Genomic DNA, 22,305 nt, shown 5'->3' with positions numbered 1-22,305 from the left:
CCTAAAAAGACCAAAACATGGTCACGTGACTAAAAGGCCAGCCATCTTGAGCGTCGTTTCATGACTGCGTCGCCGCGTCCTGAGGATTGTGCGCCTGGTGCGCCTAGTGCCAGTGGACCCTTGCGGCGTCGTTTGTGGACAGCCCAAGAAACTCGCCGTGTCGCAAGTTTGTCCCCGCCCCCGTCGACAGCCATGCAAAATTGGAGGTCGGTACTACGCTCGCTGCCGCTAGCGTATCAATATCTCCGTAGCTACCAGCACTGCCCTGCAATGCAAAGAAGCGCGGCTCACCGCTCGTACTGCTTCTAGGCCATGGACTCAAAGAAGAGTCCCAATCGGTGAGTATCCCATGACCGAAACTCGACCAGTTACATCCGCGCAAGTCGTGTCTGACGTAGCAAAGTACGAGGTAGCTGCCTGTGGCGCGGCGGCTTGATTGGAGGCCATCCTTACCCTCACACGAGAAAGAAAAAAAGAAGCCTGTTTGCGCGCAAGGCTCAAGTATCCTCATGTCATAAGTCTGATATACGCCCTTTCCTCGTCTTTGTGTTTGTTTTCATCTCTTTTGTACACCGACGTATACCCTTTTGGAAAACGGCGGGATCGTTCGCGGTATAAGTCAACCTTGCCTTTCAACTATAGCTGTTGATTTGCCCGCTACTACCTTATCTGGGAGGAGCGGCGCATAAGTCACTGGCCGCCAGGAAACTGCCAGATTTTCTGCGCGTTCGCGTATTGACTCTGTGGTCGTCGCTTTCAGCCGCGTCGGCGTTTTCCTTACGTGTTGTGTAAGCGAAACAAATCACTTGCAAATGATGCGGACGCACATAAAGAACGTATGTGTGGCACACCGCTGTGGTTTCCAAGCCACTCGTCAGCGTTTATCATGTGACTACGTATTGCTGGTTTCCGTTAAATGCGACGAGAAAAGTAGTGACATAGATTTCTACAGCTTCAAGACTGCTGCAGGCGTTCTAGAATTGACAGAATCATCAGTGTACGCCGCCAGATAGGCGGGCTATTTACTATCAGTCGAGTTGGCCCCTCGTGTCACACGGCTACAATAGAACAGGCTAAGAAACACGAACCAACTTGTTTGTGGCTTTAATGCTGCAACTCGCTAATGGCAAGGACGCTTTGTCAGGCCGAATTTGGTTCAACTTTATTTGCAGAAAAGAGCAAAACTATCATGTGAGGTATATCTGCACCTCTCGTGGCGCATTACACGAACTGTTAAATGCTTATGTTGCGGCTTAACTGATATTCTTTCATTCTATGATGATATAATCCGTCTGTTTACAGTGCAGTTACTGCCAATAAAGCTTTCCTTGGGCATTGTAAACATTGGTTTATAGTCGTGCCCTCTGAAACATCCTTCTGGTTTGGTGTCATGAAGGTTCAGTCTTTGTCAATGTTGAAGCCTTGTTGTACAAATGTCCAGCTTTGTCCCAAGCACCGCGTTGTGTAGGAAACAGTAATGATATGAAGTAGAGTCTGATGAGATCTTGCTTTATTGGGAAAAAATTGTACAGGCACTAAAGATGCAAAAAATATCTAAAAGCAACGTTTACGCACCTGCACAGGAGCCTTCTTCACAGTGAACACATGGTACAGCGAACTTGTGAACAAGGCACCTGTGTGAGTGCTAAAATGCCAAGTTTTTAATTTTTCACCTGCTTTTATTTTCCCAGTTCCTTATTAAAGGAATACCACAGCAGTTAATTGGGTTCATGGCATGTGGCTAAATTGTATGTGGCACCTTTATCGCTGCCGTTACTGTTTTTCACGGGCATGGTGTCTTGCAAAAGTATTGAGTTCTCTTGCTTTGCAGCACACCTCTCAAGTGCTCTGGACTGAATTGTACATGTCTGTAAAGCGGTGTTGCAAATTTGCAGTTGAGAAACAACACAGTTTTTCTACAGTCCTCTCTTGCAGTAATAATACTTTGCTTTAGGTACAAGTTTTCTAAACTTCAGTAGGCAACTTGGCCAGCACGTAAGTGATATGGCCCATTGTTGATCTACCAGCTGATTTGTCTTAACTGAGTATTTGCAGGAATGGTGACAGAAAGCAGTAATGTTCTGTGTATGTGTAGGAACTGTTGAAGCTATGGCGAGTTGGTAACGTTTCATTTCGATGGCGTTCACAGCTCAGAAATATTGTTGCAGGAAGAAAGCAGGCCCACGATTGTAAAATAACGTATATTTACAACTGGCGTATATGGCGTTCAGGCAACTGCCAGACTTAGTCTTCGTCTAGTCCAATTCAACTTCTTCATTCCCTTCACCGTAACATCACCCTCCCGGTGGAGTAGCTCCGTCCCGGTGCAAGTTATAGAGCCTCACTTAATGGGGGGACATAGGGCTTAAGCCTGGCGACGTGAACAACATCGCTGGTGACGTTGCAATGCACTGAAGGTTGACCAACTGGGGCGATCTCGTATGTCACGTCGGACAGTTGCTGTAAGATCCGGTACGGACCAGAATACCAGGAAAGTAGTTTTTCCGACAAGCCTACACGACGTGAAGGCGTCCAGAGAAGGACAAGGGAACCAGGTGAAAAATGGTAGTCTCGGTGCCGAAGGTCGTAGCGTCGCTTTTGAGAAGCTTGCGAGACTGTGAGGCGATGACGGGCGACATCTCGGGCCTGGGCGGCTAAGTCTACAGCATCGCGACCGTAACCAGTGCTGGGTGATTGTACTGCGGAAGGTAGCAACGTGTCAAAGGGCAAGGTGGGGTCGCGGCCATACAAAAGGTAAAATGGTGAAAATCTGGCAGTGTCATGACGGGACGAGTTGTATGCGAAAGTGATGTATGGTAAAGCGACGGCCCAGTCACGGTGATCGTCGGAAACGTACATGGCCAGCATTTCAGTTAGCGTGCGGTTGAGTCGCTCGGTGAGGCCGTTTGTTTCAGGGTGGTACGTGGTAGCAATCTGGTGTTCTGTAGAGCAGGAGCGGAGCAAGTCATCGACGACCTTCGATAAAAAGTAGCGGCCGCGATCCGTCAGCAACTGGCGAGGGGCGCCGTGGTGCAGGGTGACGTCGTATAGTAAGAAGTCTGCGACATCTGTAGCGCAGCTGGTTGGTAGCGCTCGTGCGATGGCATATCTCGTGACATAATCGGTTGCTACAGCAATCCATTTGTTGCCTTTGATAGAAATTGGAAAGGGGCCAAGGAGGTCTAGGCCCACATGAAGAAAGGCTCTGTGGGGATATCAATTGGTTGAAGCAAACCAGCGGGAGGCGTAGCAGGCGTCTTCCGACGCTGACACAGGTCGCAAGAAGCGACATAACGGCGCACAGAGCGATAAATGCCGGGCCAGAAGAAGCGGCGCCGCAGGCGGTCGTATGTACAAGTGATGCCCAGATGTCCAGCAGTAGGAGCATCGTGAAGTTGCTGGAGCACGGCTAGTCGAAGGTGCTTGGGAACGACTAGGAGGAGCTCCGGGCCGTCAGGACGAACGCTACGACGGTATAAAGTTCCATCGCGCAAGGTGAACATCCGGAGGGACGGGTCATTGGGCGAGGAGCTTAGATGTTCCATAAGTGTTCGAATAACAGGATCTTTGAGCTGCTCGTCGCCAATATGGAGGAAGCCGGAGATGGATAGAACACTGATGTCGGAGTCTGCATCGGTATCGTCCGGTTGATCCACGGGGTTGCGGGACAGGCAGTCAGCGTCTTTATGCAGGCGCCCTGACTTATACATAATAGAAAATGTATATTCCCGTAGACGCAATGCCCAACGTGCAAGTCGTCCAGTTGGGTCCTTTAAAGAGGAGAGCCAGCAGAGGGCGTGATGATCGGTTACGACGCAGAAGCTCCGACCGAAAAGGTACAGCCGGAATTTCGCGACCGCCCATACGAACGCGAGACATTCTCTCTCAGTAATGGAGTAATTTCGCTCGGGCGTGGAAAGAAGGCGGCTAGCGTAAGCGATGACACGGTCTTGGCCCTGTTGACGCTGAGCGAGGACAGCGCCGATGCCATGACCACTCGCGTCAGTTCGTACTTGAGTGGGTGCAGAAGGGTCAAAGTGTGACAGAATTGGAGAAGTTGTAAGCCGCTCAATCAGGGTAGAAAAGGCTTTCTCCTGCAGTGGTCCCCAAGAGAAAGAGACGTCTTTCTTAAGAAGGTCAGTGAGAGGGTGAACGATGTCGGCAAAATTTTTCACAAATCGCCGGAAATAAGATCATAAGCCCAGAAAACTACGGACATCGTTTGTTGAACAAGGTACAGGAAAATTTCGCACGGCGTGAACTTTCTGTGGATCAGGTTGGATTCCGGCAGCGTTTACGAGATGGCCGAGCATGTTAATTTCACGGCGACCGAAATGGCACTTGGAGGAGTTTAGCTGAAGGCCAGCCCTGCGAAACGTAGAGAGTATGGTTGTGAGGCGCCGCAGGTGGCTCTCAAAGTTTGGCAAAAACACAATCACATCGTCGAGGTAACAGAGGCATGTAGACCACTTCAAGCCGCGCAAGAGAGAGTCCATCATGCGCTCGAATGTAGCTGGCGTATTGCATAATCCAAACGGCATGACTTTAAATTGGTACAGACCATCCAGTGTGACGAAGGCGGTTTTCTCGCGGTCCATCTCATCGACGCTAATCTGCCAATAGCTGGAGCGGAGGTCAATTGATGAACAGTATTGGGATCCGTGAAGGCAGTCAAGAGCATCATCAATGCACGGCAGGGGATAAACATCCTTCTTTGTTATCCTGTTGAGGTGACGGCAGTCAACGCAGAAGCGCCACGAGTTGTCTTTTTTCTTTACTAAGACAACCGGTGATGCCCACGGGCTGCTGGAAGGTTCAATGATGTCCTTGTCCATCATCCTGTCTACTTCTTTCTGTATGATGGCCCTTTTTGTTGCGGAGACACGATATGGCCGCCTATGAATGGGGCTGGCGTCACCGGTGTTGATGCGATGGATGACAACAGATGTCTGGCCAAGTGGACGGTCATCCAAATCAAAGATGTCCCGAAAAGATGACAGGAGGTGACGAAGAGCTGTTGTTTGCTCGGAAGGAAGGTCAGGGGCGATCATCTTAGAAACATCGTCCGCAAGCGTCGAGTACGGAGGAGTGGGTAACAAAGGTCCATTGGTACTGACGAAGGATTCAGAGGTCAAAGAAGAAATCTCAAATTCTTCCAAAGGAGTGATATGCGCTATGGCGATACCGTGTGGCAGCACATGCGACAAAAATCCAAAATTGAGGATGGGCACGCGAGCGCAGTTTTCGCGGACCCGGATTAAGGTGCTTGGCAGGGCAATATTGTGCGACAAAACCACGTCAGTAAGCGGCGACACTACGTACTCGCCATCAGGTACGGGAGGACAGGGTGTCAGGAGGACATTTGTAGCCACTTGTGGAGACAGCCTTGCAAACTCAGCAGAACATAAGCGGTGTGAAGCACAAGTTGTTGCGTTGGCAGGAAGCGGCAGATCCAATTGTACAACACCTGCGGAGCAGTCAATTTGGGCAGAGTGTTTCTAAAGGAAGTCAAGGCCGAGAATTAGGTCGTGTGGACAGTGTTCAAGGACGATAAATATGACAACGGTATAATGGCCCCCAATGGTCACACGTGCTGTGCACATTCCAAGGACAGGTGAAGTACTCCCATCGGCGACTCGCACAGTGCACAGTACGGTGGGTGTCAGAACCTTTTTGAGCCTTCGGCGGAGAGCTGCGCTCCTGTGTCAACGAGAGATCTAACAGGAACGCCATCAACTTCAATGTCCAGTAGGTTTCCACATGTAGGCAGGGTCAACAGAAGATTTGTGGGCCGGGTCGGAGTTGCAGCTTCTCCTCCGGGAGCTGCACCGCCTAGTTTCCCGAAGCGAAGCGATCGGTTGCAGAAGGGGACGAAGAGCGGTGAACGAGAGGCGAACGGGACCTACGACCTTGTGGAGATGGGGAGCGGCTGGATCTTGGTGGAGCACTGTCGGCGTTGATGTTCCTAGTCGGCGTATAGGGCGAGAAAGTACGATTGTCTGGTACTTGGCGGTAGTGACTCAGAGATGACCACCGAGGAGGCGACGACCAATGGTTGCGGCAATGACGGGCGATGTGTCCAATACCGGAACAATTAAAACAGATAGGTTTGTCATCCACTGTGCGCCAGTCAGCTGGGTTGCGACGAGGGGGCGGAAAGCTTTGCGTCTGGTAGCGAGCGGCCGGAGAAATCTGGTAGGTGTTTGTATGGCGGACCGAGCAGAGAGATGGAATGCCCAAACTTGCTAAACGACCGCTTCTATAAGTGAGATAGCGGGCACGCTTTCCCGACAGTCAGAATGAACTGGAGCTGGAGCCATGGCCTCAAGCTCACGGCGAACGATGCGCATGATTTCTTCCGGTCCTGTGGGCTGAACGAAGCGTGGCGGGTCTTCGCAAGAAGATGTCGCGGCGGTATTGGGCAATCGGTCGAAAGTTTGAGCGACGCGGCGGCCCTTCGCTTGTTCGAAGCACCGGCACTCCTTTATAATTGCATCCACAGTGGCACAATCCTTGCACATCAGGAGATTGAAGGCATCGTCTGCAATACCTTTCAATATGTGACCAATCTTGTCTGCCTCGGTCATGTTGTTATCAGCCTTGCGACAGAGGGCCAGCACATCCTGTATGTATACGACATAGGATTCTGTGGACGTTTGAGCGCGACACGCAAGTTCTTTTTTTGCCACCAGCTGACGACCGACAGGTCTGCCAAACAGGTCTCGCATTTTTTCTTTGCAGACATCCCAGCTCATTAGGTCAGCTTCGTGTGTGTCGTACCATTGCCTCGCAGTTCCTCTTAGGTAAAATATCACGTTTGCTAGCATCTTTGTTGGATCCCACCTGTTGTTGTCGCACACTCGTTCGTACATCGTAAGCCAGTCCTCGACGTCGGCGTTGTCCGTGCCACAATATGTCCCTGGGTCCCGCGGATTCTTAGGATCTACTAACAAGAAATTACTTTCGCTGTTGTGGTTGTCTAAAAAGAAGCAATGCAGAATGTGCACCAGTGGGAATATGCAGCCACTACGGTACTAATTCAGGCACTCGCTTACGAATACTTACAGAGTGCAAAGGCAGTTGATATTTCAGGAATGGTGCTTGTTACTGCATAATGGAAAGCAGCTGGTCACGTTAGTGGCATACCAGCATGTACAACACATGGAGAACACGTGTCTAGCATGACTTGATAAGCTCTTGCTGTTACATTTGAAACAAAGCACTGATTGTGTCCTGCTGGCGTGTTTCCATCACTGTGTTTTGTGTACAGGATGTTCCTTTTTAGACAATACAGATTTTTTAGAAACAAACTACTAATGAGTGCAGAAAACGTGGCATTTTTGTAGAGTTCCTAGGCAAGGTGGACATACTTTGCTGCTAATGACATGAGCCTCAGAGGACTAATCAGCAATTCATTAACTTTTTTATTAGTGCATTCTCATTAACTGTTTTTATTAGTGCCTTGGGGGCAGTTGTCTAAGTAGCAAATTTAGGGGCAGTAAAATTTCGAAATTTTCATGCACACCCATTTTGTAATTTTTTATCTGGGAAATTGCACCATATTTGAGATGTTCATCAAATTCCGAAGCTTAGTTGAGGCAATATCGAGACCAAGCGCGTCCTGCTGCAGATCAGATGGCAGTGCCCCGTAAAGAAGTGTGGGGCAAAGTTTGAATAATAGCATGCCGTGGCAAATCCTGTTCCAATTCACAGCCATGCATGCTTGCCAGGCAAAGCGTGCCGTATCAGTAGCTGCTGCAACTGGCCAATACGTTCTGTTTCAAGCTTACTCGTGCTTGTTGTCACAGGGCGTTTTGGTCTGACATGATAGCAGTGCCACCTTTCATGCGCTCCCGTGGCACTCAATTTCGATGTTGCCTGGATTTAATGTTGAAATTCAATGATAAATACCTCTAATTAGATTGGACTTTCAAGATTTAAAGTGTGCATTAAAATGTGACCACCTTTGAATTTGCCATTTAAACAACTGACCTGAAGGCACTAATAAAAAGTGAATTAATAAATCTGTTCTTAATTAGCCGTCTGGTGCTCACATCATTAGCAGAAAAGTATGTCGACCTCACATAGGGACTCCTCTGCAAACATAAAACACCACGTTCGCTGTGCTTTTAGCCTTTTCGTAAAATATATGTATTGTCTAGAAAACACACCCTGTATAGAAATTATGTAACAGCATGAAAAATAAGGAAGGGATGACAATAGAGATAGAGTGAAAAGAGCGCTGACTTCCTAGTGTTTATTCTACTGACGATGCTAGGCATATGTACACATACATTCCTTTCTCCCCCTTTTATCTCTCTTTCCTGCTGGCGCTTTGTATGTGTACATACGCCTAGCATCGTTGGTAGAATAAACAGTTGGAAGTCAGCGCTCTTTTCACTCAATCTCTATCGTCGTCCCTTCCTTATTTTTCGTGATGTTACATAAGTTGCAGTGAACCAACTAGCCCAGCAAGCAAGTGCTCTGTATATGTTGCTGTAGATTTATCATGACTGTGGAAACACCATTTATCTAAATTTTCTTAATATAATATACTTCCCTTGGATATCCACGAAAAGGAGCAGAGGTCACATTAAACTGTCACGTGAATACTACGAACAAGAGATGCTTATAGTGGCATTAACCAGGATTCATTGGTGCTTTTGCTAGGTATCCACAATCTGGCATAAAGAGATTAAACTCTATGCTTCTTGGTATAGTTGAGAATCGAGACTTCAGCTCAACAGAGTCATCAGCTAACTAAGCAAAGGAAATGCTGTGCCGCTGGTCAAACCCGTAGCCAACCTTTAAACTTCGTCTTGGGAACGGTGTCCTACTCCTACCAACAGAAAGACTGTTGGTAATACATATGGTAAAGCAGCTAACGTTGACAAAATGTGTGGTGTGGGTCAGAGGTTCAAGGAATCGCTGATGAAACATGGCTCGATTATGATGAAAAAGAAAGGAAAATCTCGACATCACAAATGCACGAAGGGGAATGGTGACACCACTTTAGCATGTGTGTACAGTTATTGCTGCTTTTGAATGCTGGACAGGCATTTCTTTTTTCTTCCCTTCTTCCTCTTTTCCTTCCCTTTTTCTTACGCGTATAGCAACTACATAAAAGAAATGCGAATAAAGTTAACTCCGCGAATACAGCTAGGGTTTTGACGCATTGCATTACCTTCGCAGACGTCCGAAGCGGCAGGCGCCGTCATCCAAGGAGGAACAAGTCTGGGACTGCAGCGTTTGTACGTACCGCAATACGGCTGAGGCCTTCAAGTGCCTCATGTGCGACGTACGCAAAGGAACGTCTACCAGGTGTGTTGGGGCAGCTTGCCACCCCTTCCTGTCGATTCTTGTTGGGGGGAGGGGGTCTTCCTTTTCCACGTATCACTGTTCTGTCAGCTGGTAATCTGATTGACTGCTAAGAATGACAGTAGGAAAACAAGGCTGCACTCCAGCATTGCAGAAGGCAAACAAATAATGTGTTTCAGTACCTATGCATGGGGGGTATTGGGTATTAATGAGCTGAACACAGTGCAATGATGTGGTGTAAACCCCCCAGAAAATCATGGCCCTTCGGTCTCAAATTATGGGCTGTAATTGAGTGTGTCAAAGTTCATCCTCTTCAGTACCATAAGAAATGTAAGCAAGCAAATGAGTAATTGTTTCTAAAAGCTTATTTTATGCTATTTCAGGAGCTCAGTGAAAATAAATTGGTCACATAAGAAGCATTTTGAAGCCAAAAAGGCCGTGTCTACAAATGGGTATACATGTTGTGAAAACATCTTGTGAGCTGTTCGCAGCCATCTTTTTTAATAGCCGCCTCAGTCGACATATGACGTCCTCCTTTGGAAAGGTACACCATGATGCAGGCTGATAAACTTGCGTGAGATAAATTCCTTAACTTTTCGCTTAGGAGTACGTGGCATTAAAAAAAATGTCTACACATGCGGACACTGGCAGCAAACAGGAAGATTTGTGAGAATCCTGGCAGCTGTGTTTTTTGTTTTTTAACAGCTGCCTCGGCCAAGATTTCGCGTTTTCCTTTGAAAGCTAAGTAAACTATGGCCCAAGGTGATAAAAGCGTGCAATTTTAATGCCTCGCAACTTTTTACTCAAGTATTTGGCTTTAAATAAAGTGTCCACCAATGTGGACACTGGTAGTGAAGAGGTTAAAGTAAATTTGAAAGTGCTGCAGACTCCAATGACCAAAAATTCAAGGTTGTGGGATGCATTTTATAATCAGTCATCGTAATTAGAGTAATTAAATCTGTTTAATCTGCAGTCAGTCATGTTGTGCTTTTCATAAAAAGAACTGGTTCATTTACTCATAGCACATGCATTTATTGGCTACAATCTTTATGAGGAAGTTAAAACTATTCCTTCCTAATTGCTGACAAAATGATAGTGCTGTCAGCAAAGTAGTTCCGTGTAGCATTACACAGCACGCTGAAGTGAAAGGGAGCCACATTGTATATGACTTCTTTCTACACGTAGCTTAATGTCCATCGTGTTTTCTTTGCCACTCCTGGACATCACTGGCAAAAACAGGTCGTGTACAGCATGTTAGAAAGGGAGGAAATGCATATTAGAAGCAAGAGGCAGTCAAAAGAAATGTGGTCACACATTTTCATTATCTCATGTGAGAAATTTGTACTTTAGAGCAACTTTGTCTTTCTGCTTCTTTCCAGAGGATTACTCAACTTTCAAAGCATGCTAAAATCAGTCAATATCCTGGAAATTTATGAAGAAATAACGAGCCTCATATTCACTAGATAACTGTACTATCTGCTAGAAGAAATGTGTGGTATGCAAGTATATTCTTATCCAGTGGTCGTAGCCTCACTGCAAGACATTTCACGCTATATTTTCTGTGCAAAGAGTTGCTGTAAATGGCAGTGAATTCAGTGCCGCATAATTTTGCTCATCAGCTTTATGCGGATGTGAGAGGAAGTTGCTGCTGAGTTAGGCTGTAGCCAGGATTCTCCCCAGAAAATTTTTTAGGTGTAGACGTCTTGAGACGGGGGAGGAGAGTTACAAACTAAGCCCCTCCACCCCTAACTCCCTCCTCTCTACCCTTCATCCCCCTCCCCCCACTCCTGGCACAGCCATTATGACTTGTGAATTGAACATTTACCAATTTTCCATTTTAAACACATTAACAGAACTAATGTGAGCCAGCGACGCATCATACCCCATGATCGCCAAACTTTGCCATGACGAAGAAATGCACAGCTCGCCACTGTCAAAATGTGCACAAGACATCTGCTGGTGATTGTAATCTACGCCAACCAATCGGAGTGATTCCAGTGTCTAGGTGTTAGCAGTAATGAATTGCAATGCTACTTTTTCAGCTTCTTCCTTGCTTCTCTTGCTTTTATTTTTGCACTCGAAATAAGGCGCTGCAGCTGTCAGAGGCTGAGATCTCTCCTCTTTACGATGGTGCCATAATGGCGCTTTATGTCAACAGGAGGCTGTACACTTCTCAATGCAATGGAACCCACTGACTCCTAGTTTTCTGATTTTTGTTGACAGCGAACCCCAGAGGTGCGATTTTCACAACTTCTATGTCACTTTCTTTTTTAATGTTTCCCCATGTGATAAAGAAACACCAGAGAATCACACACACACGAAAAAAGATTGACTATATCGACCATTCTAATTGTCGAGACCCCTCAAAGGAGAGGGTGGTAAGCACGGGACAATAAACTCGGTACGGTGGGCGGTAAACTGGAGCAGTGGATGGCATTACCCCCGCCGCCAACTGTGTAGAAAACCATGGCTGTTGCCCTTTCCGATCGGAGCTCCTCGGGTGTCACTGTAATGTCTTCAAGGCTATTGTGAGCCTTTGTGAGCTCTTGCTGAAAAGCAGTGCAGAAGTAAGAGGTGCCCTTTGTACTCGTATACAATAATCCAGAGAGGAGATGATCTTTTCCTCTAATGGTGAGTACTCTTATGTCCTCACAAGATCTTAACACAGACAGCTCAGGGACATAATCACTTTTCAAGTTTTTTATTTGACTGGTAAGATTTACAAATGTAGCTCCCTTTTTCTGTGTGCGTGTGTGTTAGTGTACCCTCTAAATCTGTTGCATAGTTGATCGCGCCATTCAGTGTAGGTAACTTGGCATGAAAGTTGCTAAATCTAAGGGGGTTTTTAGTCACCTCAATAACTTTGTGTTCTTGGAGTCTAGCTACCTAACCAGCCAGTAAATTGCCATGGTGAAATTTATCAGGTGACTTGGACAAATTTCAATGCCTCACCACAATTTTGTCCCAAGGAAGATGTAAACACCTCCATTTTGTCACTGCTTCTAAAGAATATTGAAGAGTTTATTCATGAGCCATCTGGGTGCATTAAAAGCTGCTTTTCTAGGCAAAGCACAATCTTGGCATCTGATACCACTTTAAAGATTTGGAGTTTGACGCTTTTTTATATTCCCACCACTGGCTTGCCACAGCACAAGGTAATTTAAAGCTATAATAGATTTAAAAAGAATAAGGAAGCTGTATTAAAAAAATACAAACAAAGAACAACACTGAGCAAGTCATCATCATACAGCAAATTTTTGCTGAAAATGGAGTGTTTAGGCCATGACCTAACAGCTTTGTCCAAAAGAGTCTTGCCAGCACTGATGCTGTGTGTCATCTCCCATCCGCATGCTGTGCAGGAAGCCGCGCCTGAATGCGCAGCTGGTGGCTCAGCAACTCGGCCCGAGCAGCGGCCGCAGGGGCTCGAGCAGCCGGCGAGGGAGCGGGGGCCCCGGTGGGGGCTCCAGCGAAAGCTCCCGTGGCAACACCCGGCCCCGCCTCAAGAACGTGGACCGGTCTTCAGGCCAGCAGCGTGCCGTCACAGTCAACAACGTCACGGTCATCATCACCGAATTCCAGCCTAAGCGGCTGTCCGACGCCTCTTCATCAACTGATGGGGCACACTCGGATGGACACGCAGAAGCACGTTAGGCCTTAGGTAAGTGAAATGCACACAGCTGTGTGGCTTGCTGGGACAAGTAAGTTTAGCTGTGTTAGTAAGTTACACTTGTACAATACCAAAAAAGCTACTGTGGTTGTGAGAGGAGGCCTGGAAGGCCAGAAATGACCTTAATAATCAAACAAGGGTGGCCTGCAAGTTCCCACACCAGCTTGCTGTGATGTCATGAAGTTTATTTCTGTTTCATTAGCCCTTTTCATTACAAATATCTGTTTTACACTGATTTGGAAAACACACAAATATACAACAAAGGAAAAGGAAACCACAGAAAACTGTGGACTGAAAGTGCTTGTCTGTAACTGACTAGGTCCCTGTTCACAATATTTTGTTCACTTGAGCAGCAACAGCAGCATAATATATATTTGTGTCACAAAATGAAAAAAGTCGATGGAATATAAATTGTGATGCACTATAGCAAAATCAACCTAAAAATCTCAGCAAGAAATACCTACATTATAATATCTGCAATACGGTCACACCTGATACAAATTTTTGGGTGATACGAATTTTCAAACGTCCCAGCCCAAGTCCAATGGCTTACAACATGCTAAATTGCTAATGTTGCGAAGTGCTTTTCGAGCTGTGGCAGATGATGCGAACTATCTAACCGCCGCCTAATCTCCCCGGCAAAGCAAGACCACCTCCATCCCTCCCCCCCCACCTCCCATCCTGACCCCCACCCTTCCACTGTCCCACCTCGCAAAAAAAAAAGTAAATCTTTTGCAAACTTGTCAGCAATTTTCAGACACCTTGCAACATTACCAGTAGCCAGCGATCGCATGCAACCCGGTCTTGCTGCGTCAGCAAGGTCAATAGCATTCTCTTCCCCATGTGGAGCCTTATCTCTGCATTTTACACCTTTCGTTATCTTTGGTGCCCGATGACAATTGAAAGCTTTTCTACCTTTGTACTCGGTGCTGACGTAGCTTTGCTGCTGCAAAGAAAACAGATTCCCTTATCTCGAGACAACAAAGCAAATATTGAAATGTTGGCCTTGGAACACGCAAAGTGCGCAGCCAAAATGTGTTTGAAACAAGTGCGTCAGTGATTCAAACTTGTGTCAGCCAACAGGAGTGCTTTGCATGCCGCATGACTATAGTAACGAACCTCCGACGCTAGTTTTCCCTTTATCACGGTCGCGTTTAGTGCTTTTATTTCTGCATAAAGAAGTACAGCACTGCAGCTACCAATATTTTTTATTATTAGTTCCTTTGTTTGCAATAGGGCTTTATTATATAAAAGAGCCAGACTGAACTTCGGAAGTTTCTGTAACTTTCGCTGAACCACAATGGCCCAAATGCAGAAAATACTTTGAAGTTCCGAAACATGGTAATACAGTTCAGTTTTAGACTGGACACAGCAAGGTACGCAAGACACATTTGATGTTCTCTGTATCCTCGTGTCCTGTCTAAAATTGCCCCATAAAACCATGTTTAATAATACTCGTTACCAACTAGTCTTAATGTCTCGAATACTTTGGAATCTGTGATTTTACACCGATGTAAAGCCTTGGGGTCGGGAAAATTGAACTTTGTCTTTCATTTTCTGTTATATTGTATTTCCATGAATATTACGTGCATCTGTTTTCTGACAAAGTGGGACCAGAAATTGTTCGCGTGCTACAATTGTATATGCAACCAAAACTGCGTTCAAAGCGTTGGCAACGTCCGTCAGAGCTGTTAGAGGCACTGTCATCACCATAACGAGACGGCAGCAGAGCATTATTTGTTGGATTTCTGTGGGTTCATTTAGCGCTCGACTACTATCAGTTTCAAAGATGTCACTTTCGCGAGATTTCAAGCAACTCTGCACCGGATGCATGGGCATACATTGCCACCAGCAATTCTGGCGCAGTGTCGAGCTTGCTATCTGTCTATAGTTCCAGGAACGTCAAGTGCCGTACATTTCAACTAGTCTGACATAGTCGCATAAAATCTCGTGAAAGTAATAGTAGTATCTCTAAAAGTGATAGCTAAAGAATACGGCCTTCTGTGCTTGGTGTCTGTGGCCAATGAAGCACAAATGGCAATGACGACGCCCCACGTTCATTAGGAAAGCTTATCTAAAAAAAAAAATTCCTCTTCAGTGAAAGTTTAAGGCACATCTCATTTTTTTCTGATCGCGAACGTGGTGACTTGCCATATTTTCTTTTATAAATCGAATGCATTTCACATACAGGTGTATCGCATTCTGGCACACATTTATTTTCTTGCTTCTAAGCCCGCAAAAAATTGAGTTCACATTAGATTTGGGGGAGCGGTGAAGTTGTGTAAATATGGCAATCAGCCTGTTACTGTGGAAACGACGAAAGTAGAGTTCTTCAATAATACTAAATCTAAACTGCATTGGTGATGCTCTTTAGTGCCCCTTTAAGGGCTGCTAATTAAAATGACATTTACCAGCAAAATAAAGTTTAATTGCTGTTGACCTTTAAAGCTTTTTTTTGGGAGGCATGTCTCAGAGTCTGTATTGCAGAATTGCAAGCACTGTCGTACACTGCCAAATTTTGGCATAACCATGGTTAAATTATTCATAAATCTTCATTTTTAACTTAGAAGAATTCATTGTATTCATTTGTATAAAATTCTTGCTGTTTCGTAAATAAAAGTGCGTGTTAATTTCTGTGGGAACATCAAGGGGATTCCTTTACTTTGTTCTATCCATTAGCTGGTTACAAGTTGTTTTGTTACAATGTGGTTCGACTGTGACTAGTAGCATTTTACTTCCTGAAGCCATGGCAATCGGCTGTGAAGAACAGCACAATGTAGGACTCCGAATAAGTTTTTTTGCCACCCAGCATTCTTCAATGTGCACTACATGAGAGTGGCTTTGTAGCCTAACCCTTTGGAATACAAGTGCTGTGGCCAGGACTTGATCACACGATCTCGCTGCTCAGCTGTGAAATGTCATGACCACTGAGCCTCAGCAGTGTGGCAGGAAAGTTGTTGCAACGCGTTTTCAGTAAACACCACTCACTTTTCAACTGTCGGCTCTTGATATGACGAGCACAGATACAAAAAGTGAACCTCAAATATAGATATCAGCGTGTAATGAATGTGTTTTCATTTTGCCTGCCATGGTGGCGCCGTGGCTACGGCACTGCAGTGTTGAACTCGAGGTCGCGGGTTCGATTCCTTCGATGGGGGCGAAATGTAAATATGCTCGCGTATCTATATTTTGGTGTGCATTAAAGAACTCCAGGTTGCCAAAATTAATCCCGAGTCCCCCGCCTTGGTATGCCTCATAATTTGTGGTCTTGGCATATAAAACCCCAAATTTCAATTCAATTCAAATGTTTTCATGTCGGTTACAAGTTGGTTATAAGCTCTAATAAAGCATTTTATAAGCATAATGTAGCAGTGCAAGCATTACATGTTTACTCACTGTGAGTAAGCTTGTTGCACTGAAAGGTCTTTACGAACATTGAAAGCATCATTATATACTTTTTTTTTTGCGCAGGTGCAGCTGACGTAATGGTTTGAACTTGCCAGCCACCTTTGCACCACTATTGTGTTCTCCCGCCCACTCGTCAGTCCTCAGTTTTGGTGCCACAGACGCTGCTTTCCTGGTTGCCAAGGCTCTTGAGAGTGAAGTCAAGCATTCCGTGTCAGATCCCCTCCCTCCGGATCAGTGTACAGTGCTGCACCGTTGCAGCATGTCCATTGCCAGCCACATTCGCACGTCAACTTGCGAGGACATCTGCCTTGCCTGTCAAATTTCAGGTGCACTGGTTGTCCTAGTTAGTAGCTGCAGTGCTGAATTTATGCTGTCCTGTTGCAGTGTGGGTGCAGCATCCAACTTCCCAGTGCAAGCACTAAACCTGCATTAGAGCAATTCTGAGCGGCTCTGTGACAGCCGTGGAGTGTGGTGCAGACAACACTGGTCGTAGGAGGAGTGCTCATATAGTTGTGCTGCCAACGCAAACCATTGAAAAAGACCTACTGAAAAAGTGTTCCAAGTTCAAACCAACATTGGTGGTGTGTGCGCGTGGCCAGGCTCTGTTCCATGTATCTGACAGCTTCCCCAACCAACTGGTGCTGCTTTTCCTCTATGTGTGCGGCTAGCGTGAGCGAATCCATGGTGTTTTCCAGCTGATCCCAAGTCGGCCCTGCCTCGTACTGTCTGGGTTGAGGAGGAAAGTGTGAATGCCAGGATTGCCTTGACAGATGGGACAAACATCACGACTCCTGGTCGTAGCACCAACTTTGCAGACTTTGCAGACTTTGCTACTCTGTACATTTCTCCAAACTGTTTCTTGTGTTCTTTTCCCCTACAGCCTCTGTCATACATGCCTGATGCTGAATAGAAATTGTTGCTGAGGTCTGCGAACGAAAAATGGGTTCTTCGTGGGATGTGCTAAATTGTAATGTTATAAGTTACGCAAGTGTGGGGTGTTTTGTGGTGTAATAGATCTTTCAGTGAGGCTGACTTAGGAAATCAGCTTGTGCATCTCATTTTTCTTGCATCAGTTTTCTTTGTATAGATGACATGTCAGTCAGCGAACAAAATTTTTGGAAGTAGTGCTTCCATGAGCGTTATAGTTTCATTGACAACTTCTCTGCAAAGTGATGCAGGTTGGCTATGCTGTGCAACCTTTAGATATTTATGGAACATAATTGTACACATTGTTCTTTACATTTGCCATAATGCGAAAAGAACCGTTTCCATATTGAGGACTTTTATGTTTAAAGGCCAACTTCAACAAAATTTCTAACTGCATAAAAAGCTTAGGCTAAGACAGGGGAGCTATCCACCATGCAAAATTATACATTTGAAATATCATAGCTGCATCACAAAAAGCTTGCAAAAATATTGCAAAGCTTGCAAAAATGTTTCTAATACTGAAGCTTCAAAAAAAAAATCACGAGCCATTCCACTCTGTGAAGGTGGATGACCAACGAAGCTGTTTAGCATACGGCATAGAGGTGACACAGAATTTTGAACATTGGTACGGACTCTCTTACCGTGATTTTATGTACATTCACGTGGATGACGGGACTGCTGCCCTGAGGAGCTGGAGGAAACTAAACAGGCATTTACGTTTCGATGGGACTGCCACGACTGGCGAGCAGAAGAGAAGGAAAGGAGATGCGCAAGCGCTTGGGAATGCTGACAAAGAGAGCGCGGTGTGAATGTGGCCGAAATGGGTCAAAGTGTAGTATCTGTTCATATCAGCTTAATATCTGATACAGGTTGTATTTGGGCCCAAAATATTACTTACTTTTGCAAGTTGGCGGGGTGCTTGAAGCCTGCTTCACGTTCGCAGCGGTTTGGCCCGATATTGCGCCATCTTCAGGATCGGACCACGGTTTTTGGTCTACGGACATCGATCCACTAGAAACTAGCCATATACTTGAAAACAATGTTGCCACTTTCATTCAGAAATGAGCTGAACTCAGAATGTTGAGCATCAATGTAGCTCCTTGGCATGGCCTTTTATAGTGGGAAGTGCTATGGTGCAGTGAAAATTCTGGCGGTCCTGGTCTGGGATGAACACCAGATGCACACATCTGGTTAGGTGCAACTTAGAATTTGTCGATTACCAGCCCTGCACCTTTGTCAAGATTGCTTAAACAGTATATACTACTCATTTATATCCAGTATAGCCAAAGTGAAATTTTGTCGCAGTTGGCCTTTAATGAACTGTTCTCTTAGCACATGACACATCCAGTTTTTATTTTCCCCGAGTGGTGCGCTGTAATATTCTTCAGCCAAGTGTTACTGCCACAGTTTTAGTTCCCTGTCCCGATCAACCGAGGAAACCAACAGTAAAAAAAAAAACGGCCACAGTATTCTAACTGTAGTTGGTGTTACCACAATGCACAGGGTTTCTGAAACTTGCACTAGGAAGAAATGCGGCGCTAGTGTCCTTGTGGGCTTCTCCAGCCATCACGAGAATGATGGGAAGTACAGTCACTGGCTTGTCTATATGAATACCCTTCGTGGCAATAAAACCACTGTTCAGCATGTCGCTAACATGTTATTACACTTTGGTAGTAAAATTTGTCTCTAGAAATATTGGACACCCTGTGAAGCGCTGTGAAGTCACGAGTGTAAAGGCAGCTTACGTATTGTTGCTGCTGGTGGCAGCACCACTATATCTGTATCCTGTGGAAAGTGTATAAAACTGAAATGTGCAGAATGTTCTGTGCAACTCTGCCCGAGTAACGCGAAAAATGACAAGTTACAAGATGCACGGAAAGAAACAAGCTTCGAGTCATAAAAGCGAGTCTGTATTTGGGCAGGGAAGTTGACAGGTGTCAACACAAACCATGTGCGTCCCATCTTTCCCACGATGGCTTAGAAATGGCAGCAGCAGTTTTTCCTCGAGCAAGGGGCTATGCTGGAAGTATTTGCCGCCCCTGTTGTGTGGTCATGTCATTCCTTTATTCCGTCAATGGGCTAACTAGCACTGCCGAAAGTCTAGTGGCTTTGGAAAATGTGTGCCCGGCTCCGCCTTTGGCAGGCAATATTTCTGTGTTCACATTGCTAAAGCAGCTCCTGCTGCTTTTCTCGCACTGCCTGTGTACTTTGTCTGTCGATATTTCCCCATGCAACCGTCGCGTTTATGGCGTTGCTCATTGGCACCATTTGGACTTTAACCATCTCCATCCCCCCCCCCCCCCCTACCTACTTGCTTCTTCCATTGACCTGCTTTCTCTTACCGTGTTCCGCTCGGATTTAAAGCGTTGCAAGCCTTACTTTGTAGCTGTGTTGGGACTGCCCCTCGGCTTGGCTTGCTTAGTGTTTATAGAGCACTGTGTACGCTGGCCTTGGAGTGTGCAGGCAATGCAGGACAGAGGGCCATGTTTGAACTCGTGGCCACGAAAAGCGCATTGCATGGGTTGTCGCAGAAGCGGTTGGAATGGGGGAGCCGCAGCCACATAAAACAGTGATGCGAGTTTCCTCACAGTTTCAAGGCTAATTGTAATGAAATTCTGGACCATGTATAAAAAGCCTATTTTCAGATAATGTAAATATAAAGCAGTGTCCATGCAATAACTTATTTGAACTATGAGTGGGTGCTTCATCAAAAGCGAGCAAACTTACATTTTTGACACCGAAAGTGAAAAAAAAAGAAAAAGCTGACATTATACGCCATAAATAATGCAGAACACAGAACATCAACAAGTAATGCGGGCTCCAAGATTAAGATGCACCAGTGGTGCACTGAAAATATTGAAGATAATAGATCTTGGGTTGGCATGATACTACTATTTGCCGTGCACATGCCTGCTTAGGTGCTATTTAAAGCCTGTTAATGGGAAAATTACACAATTACCAGCCCTGTAGCTTAGGCCGGACTGCTTCAATAGTATATACTACTCATTCACAACCAATCTAAACAAAGCAAAAGTTTTGTTGCAGTTGCCTTCTGGGGTACAGCCTGGAACTGAGAGGTACAGTGAGCATCAAAAGTTCGTGGAGTGTGGGTTCTCCATAAAACAAAATTTAAATTTTTTAGCAATTTGTTTGTGCCTGCAGAATCGAAGCTGTACAGCACTATGATGTTTGAGTATCGTGTACTGTGTTTTTCAGGCAGGAAATCGCACTATCAGGCTTTGTGACCAGGGTTTCGAAATGTTGAACTCTTTCTCGGATTCTGCGCCCCATAATCTTTTCACACCGGTGGTAATTTGCAGGCAACTGCAGTGGGCATCTCCTTGGACCTTCGCATATGATCGAGCTGCGATTAGATTTATATTTTTGAATACTTAGACATATTTTTTCCCAGTGCTACAGTGTTCTTAAAATGTGCAAGTGGCTGTGCACTTTGTGTCAATAAGAATAGGAACACCTAATCTGTGTTCACAGAGTGGGTCTGTCAGTTTCATAAGACAGAACCTCACTTGCTATTTTTTGTGGAGCTATTCTGGTAAATAAGTGTGCTCACGGAATTTTTTTTTTTTTTCATTACTAGCAGACACAAGAACAATTGTCAACTTCAGTTGCAAATTTGGATTTCCTTTTCATATTTACTAATAGAGATTCGTGTACAAAGCTGCCATGAGAAATTGTATATGTCATGTTCATATTTGAGCGCTGTCCACATGTGGATTGAGGTACGCTGGATGGGGGCAAGAAAATTGGACGCGTGGGCCGAGCATACCTTATAAACAAATACTGTTGAGATCTCGGTGTGCATTTGTGTTGCTCTCTGTGCTGTACAGTAGCCTTGAAATAAAAGAGCCTCCATATAACACTCGATCTTACAATATAGCCCGTAGATTTTGGCCGATAACATTAGGGAATTTTATTGTGCTTGCCAGTTGCTCATTACCATTCAGACCTTGCATTGAAACTGCATTTTGAAGTCTTTCTTGTGCAGTTGCATATTTAGTAGTGGTACCTGCTTGAATCATTCGATAGTAGAAATGAAGAAAACCATTTCCTTCTGGAAAGCTGGTCCTTGACCCAGCAAATTGAGGCTGCCCGTCCACAAAACAACTTGTGCAGAGGGCAGTAGTGTGCAAATGGTCATGTTTTGTAAGAACATCTTTTAATTTTATTCCTTTTTCTTTCATCCGTCGAGCAGCGTAGCCAACAGCAGCAGTGTGTGACTTTGGCAAAGGGTCAGTATTATATGAAAATAATGTTCGCGCAACATTCATTGCGATTCTCGGATGCGTATGGCAATCGTATGCTCAATTAGCAGGTAGCAGCGGCTTTAATTTATAACAAACCTGGACCCGTTTAATGTGAGGGTTCTTTGCACTCAATTTTATTCTGCCCTTGTTATCCATTAGTTTATGACCAGCTGATGACTTAGAGCGCCTCTCGGACCACTGATGCATTGCATCCGAGTGTAACCATTACATTATGGAATGTGCCTTGTATACAAGTGAACATCAAAGTGCAATCTTGATGCAAGATTTGGGTGCTGAGAGAGAAGTTTACAAACATAAAAGCAGTTTCTTAAAGTTGTTTGCTGAAATATGCAAGTCAGCGTACACCACTGTCTCGCAGTGCATAGACTGAGGTCTGCTCAAGATGGCACATTGCAGGGGAAAAAAATAGTTCACGACTCTGCAGTGCCCTTTTTCTGGTCATGGGGAAAGAAAAAAAAAGAAAAAGACTGTCTCGCTCAGATGTGCAGTCAAAATCCTCATACTGGTGCGGGATCGTATTTATTGCTCCGAGAGAGAATCTTGCACGTCTGACTTGTGAGCTTGTTCCACTCTAGACTCTGGTTCTATTTCAGATTGTGCAAGACGACTTTTTAGAAGCGGAGAAAATAAATTTTTTTACACTGCCTGTATTGCTGCCTGACCCTGTTTTGGCATCCTGTTTGCTGGGCTATGCATGCC

General features: G+C 45.4%; 1 protein-coding gene and 1 pseudogene across 2 annotated transcripts; both read left to right on the top strand.

The window, feature by feature from the left end:
* The first annotated feature begins 6 nt into the window (after positions 1-6).
* RYBP (ring and YY1 binding protein) lies at positions 7-22,254 on the top strand. 2 transcript variants are annotated; one of them, XM_072284443.1, is made up of 4 exons: positions 7-206; positions 9,193-9,321; positions 12,678-12,976; positions 16,457-22,254. In XM_072284443.1, the coding sequence occupies exons 1-3, from the start codon at positions 61-63 to the stop codon at positions 12,967-12,969; spliced, it is 567 nt and encodes a 188-aa protein (XP_072140544.1). In that variant the 5' UTR covers positions 7-60; the 3' UTR covers positions 12,970-12,976; positions 16,457-22,254. The 2 variants fall into 2 exon arrangements, with proteins under 2 accessions (XP_072140544.1, XP_050030856.1); XM_050174899.3 differs by having other exon boundaries at positions 8-338.
* On the top strand, positions 18,130-18,309 carry LOC126527552 (U2 spliceosomal RNA; annotated as a pseudogene).
* Positions 22,255-22,305: the final 51 nt, after the last annotated feature.

Source organism: Dermacentor andersoni, chromosome 9, assembly GCF_023375885.2.
Source record: "Dermacentor andersoni chromosome 9, qqDerAnde1_hic_scaffold, whole genome shotgun sequence".
Lineage (NCBI taxonomy): Eukaryota > Metazoa > Arthropoda > Arachnida > Ixodida > Ixodidae > Dermacentor > Dermacentor andersoni.
The sequence above is the reverse complement of the archived record's forward strand: the minus strand, read 5'-3'. Positions and strand labels throughout refer to the sequence as shown.

Excerpts from the sequence above, each read along its gene's own strand:
- RYBP (XM_072284443.1), top strand. The coding sequence starts at position 61 with ATGACTGCGTCGCCGCGTCCTGAGGATTGTGCGCCTGGTGCGCCTAGT. Across the intron at positions 207-9,192 it reads ACAGCCATGCAAAATTGGAG|ACGTCCGAAGCGGCAGGCGC; the intron begins GTCGGTACTACG and ends TTACCTTCGCAG. Across the intron at positions 9,322-12,677 it reads CGCAAAGGAACGTCTACCAG|GAAGCCGCGCCTGAATGCGC; the intron begins GTGTGTTGGGGC and ends CATGCTGTGCAG.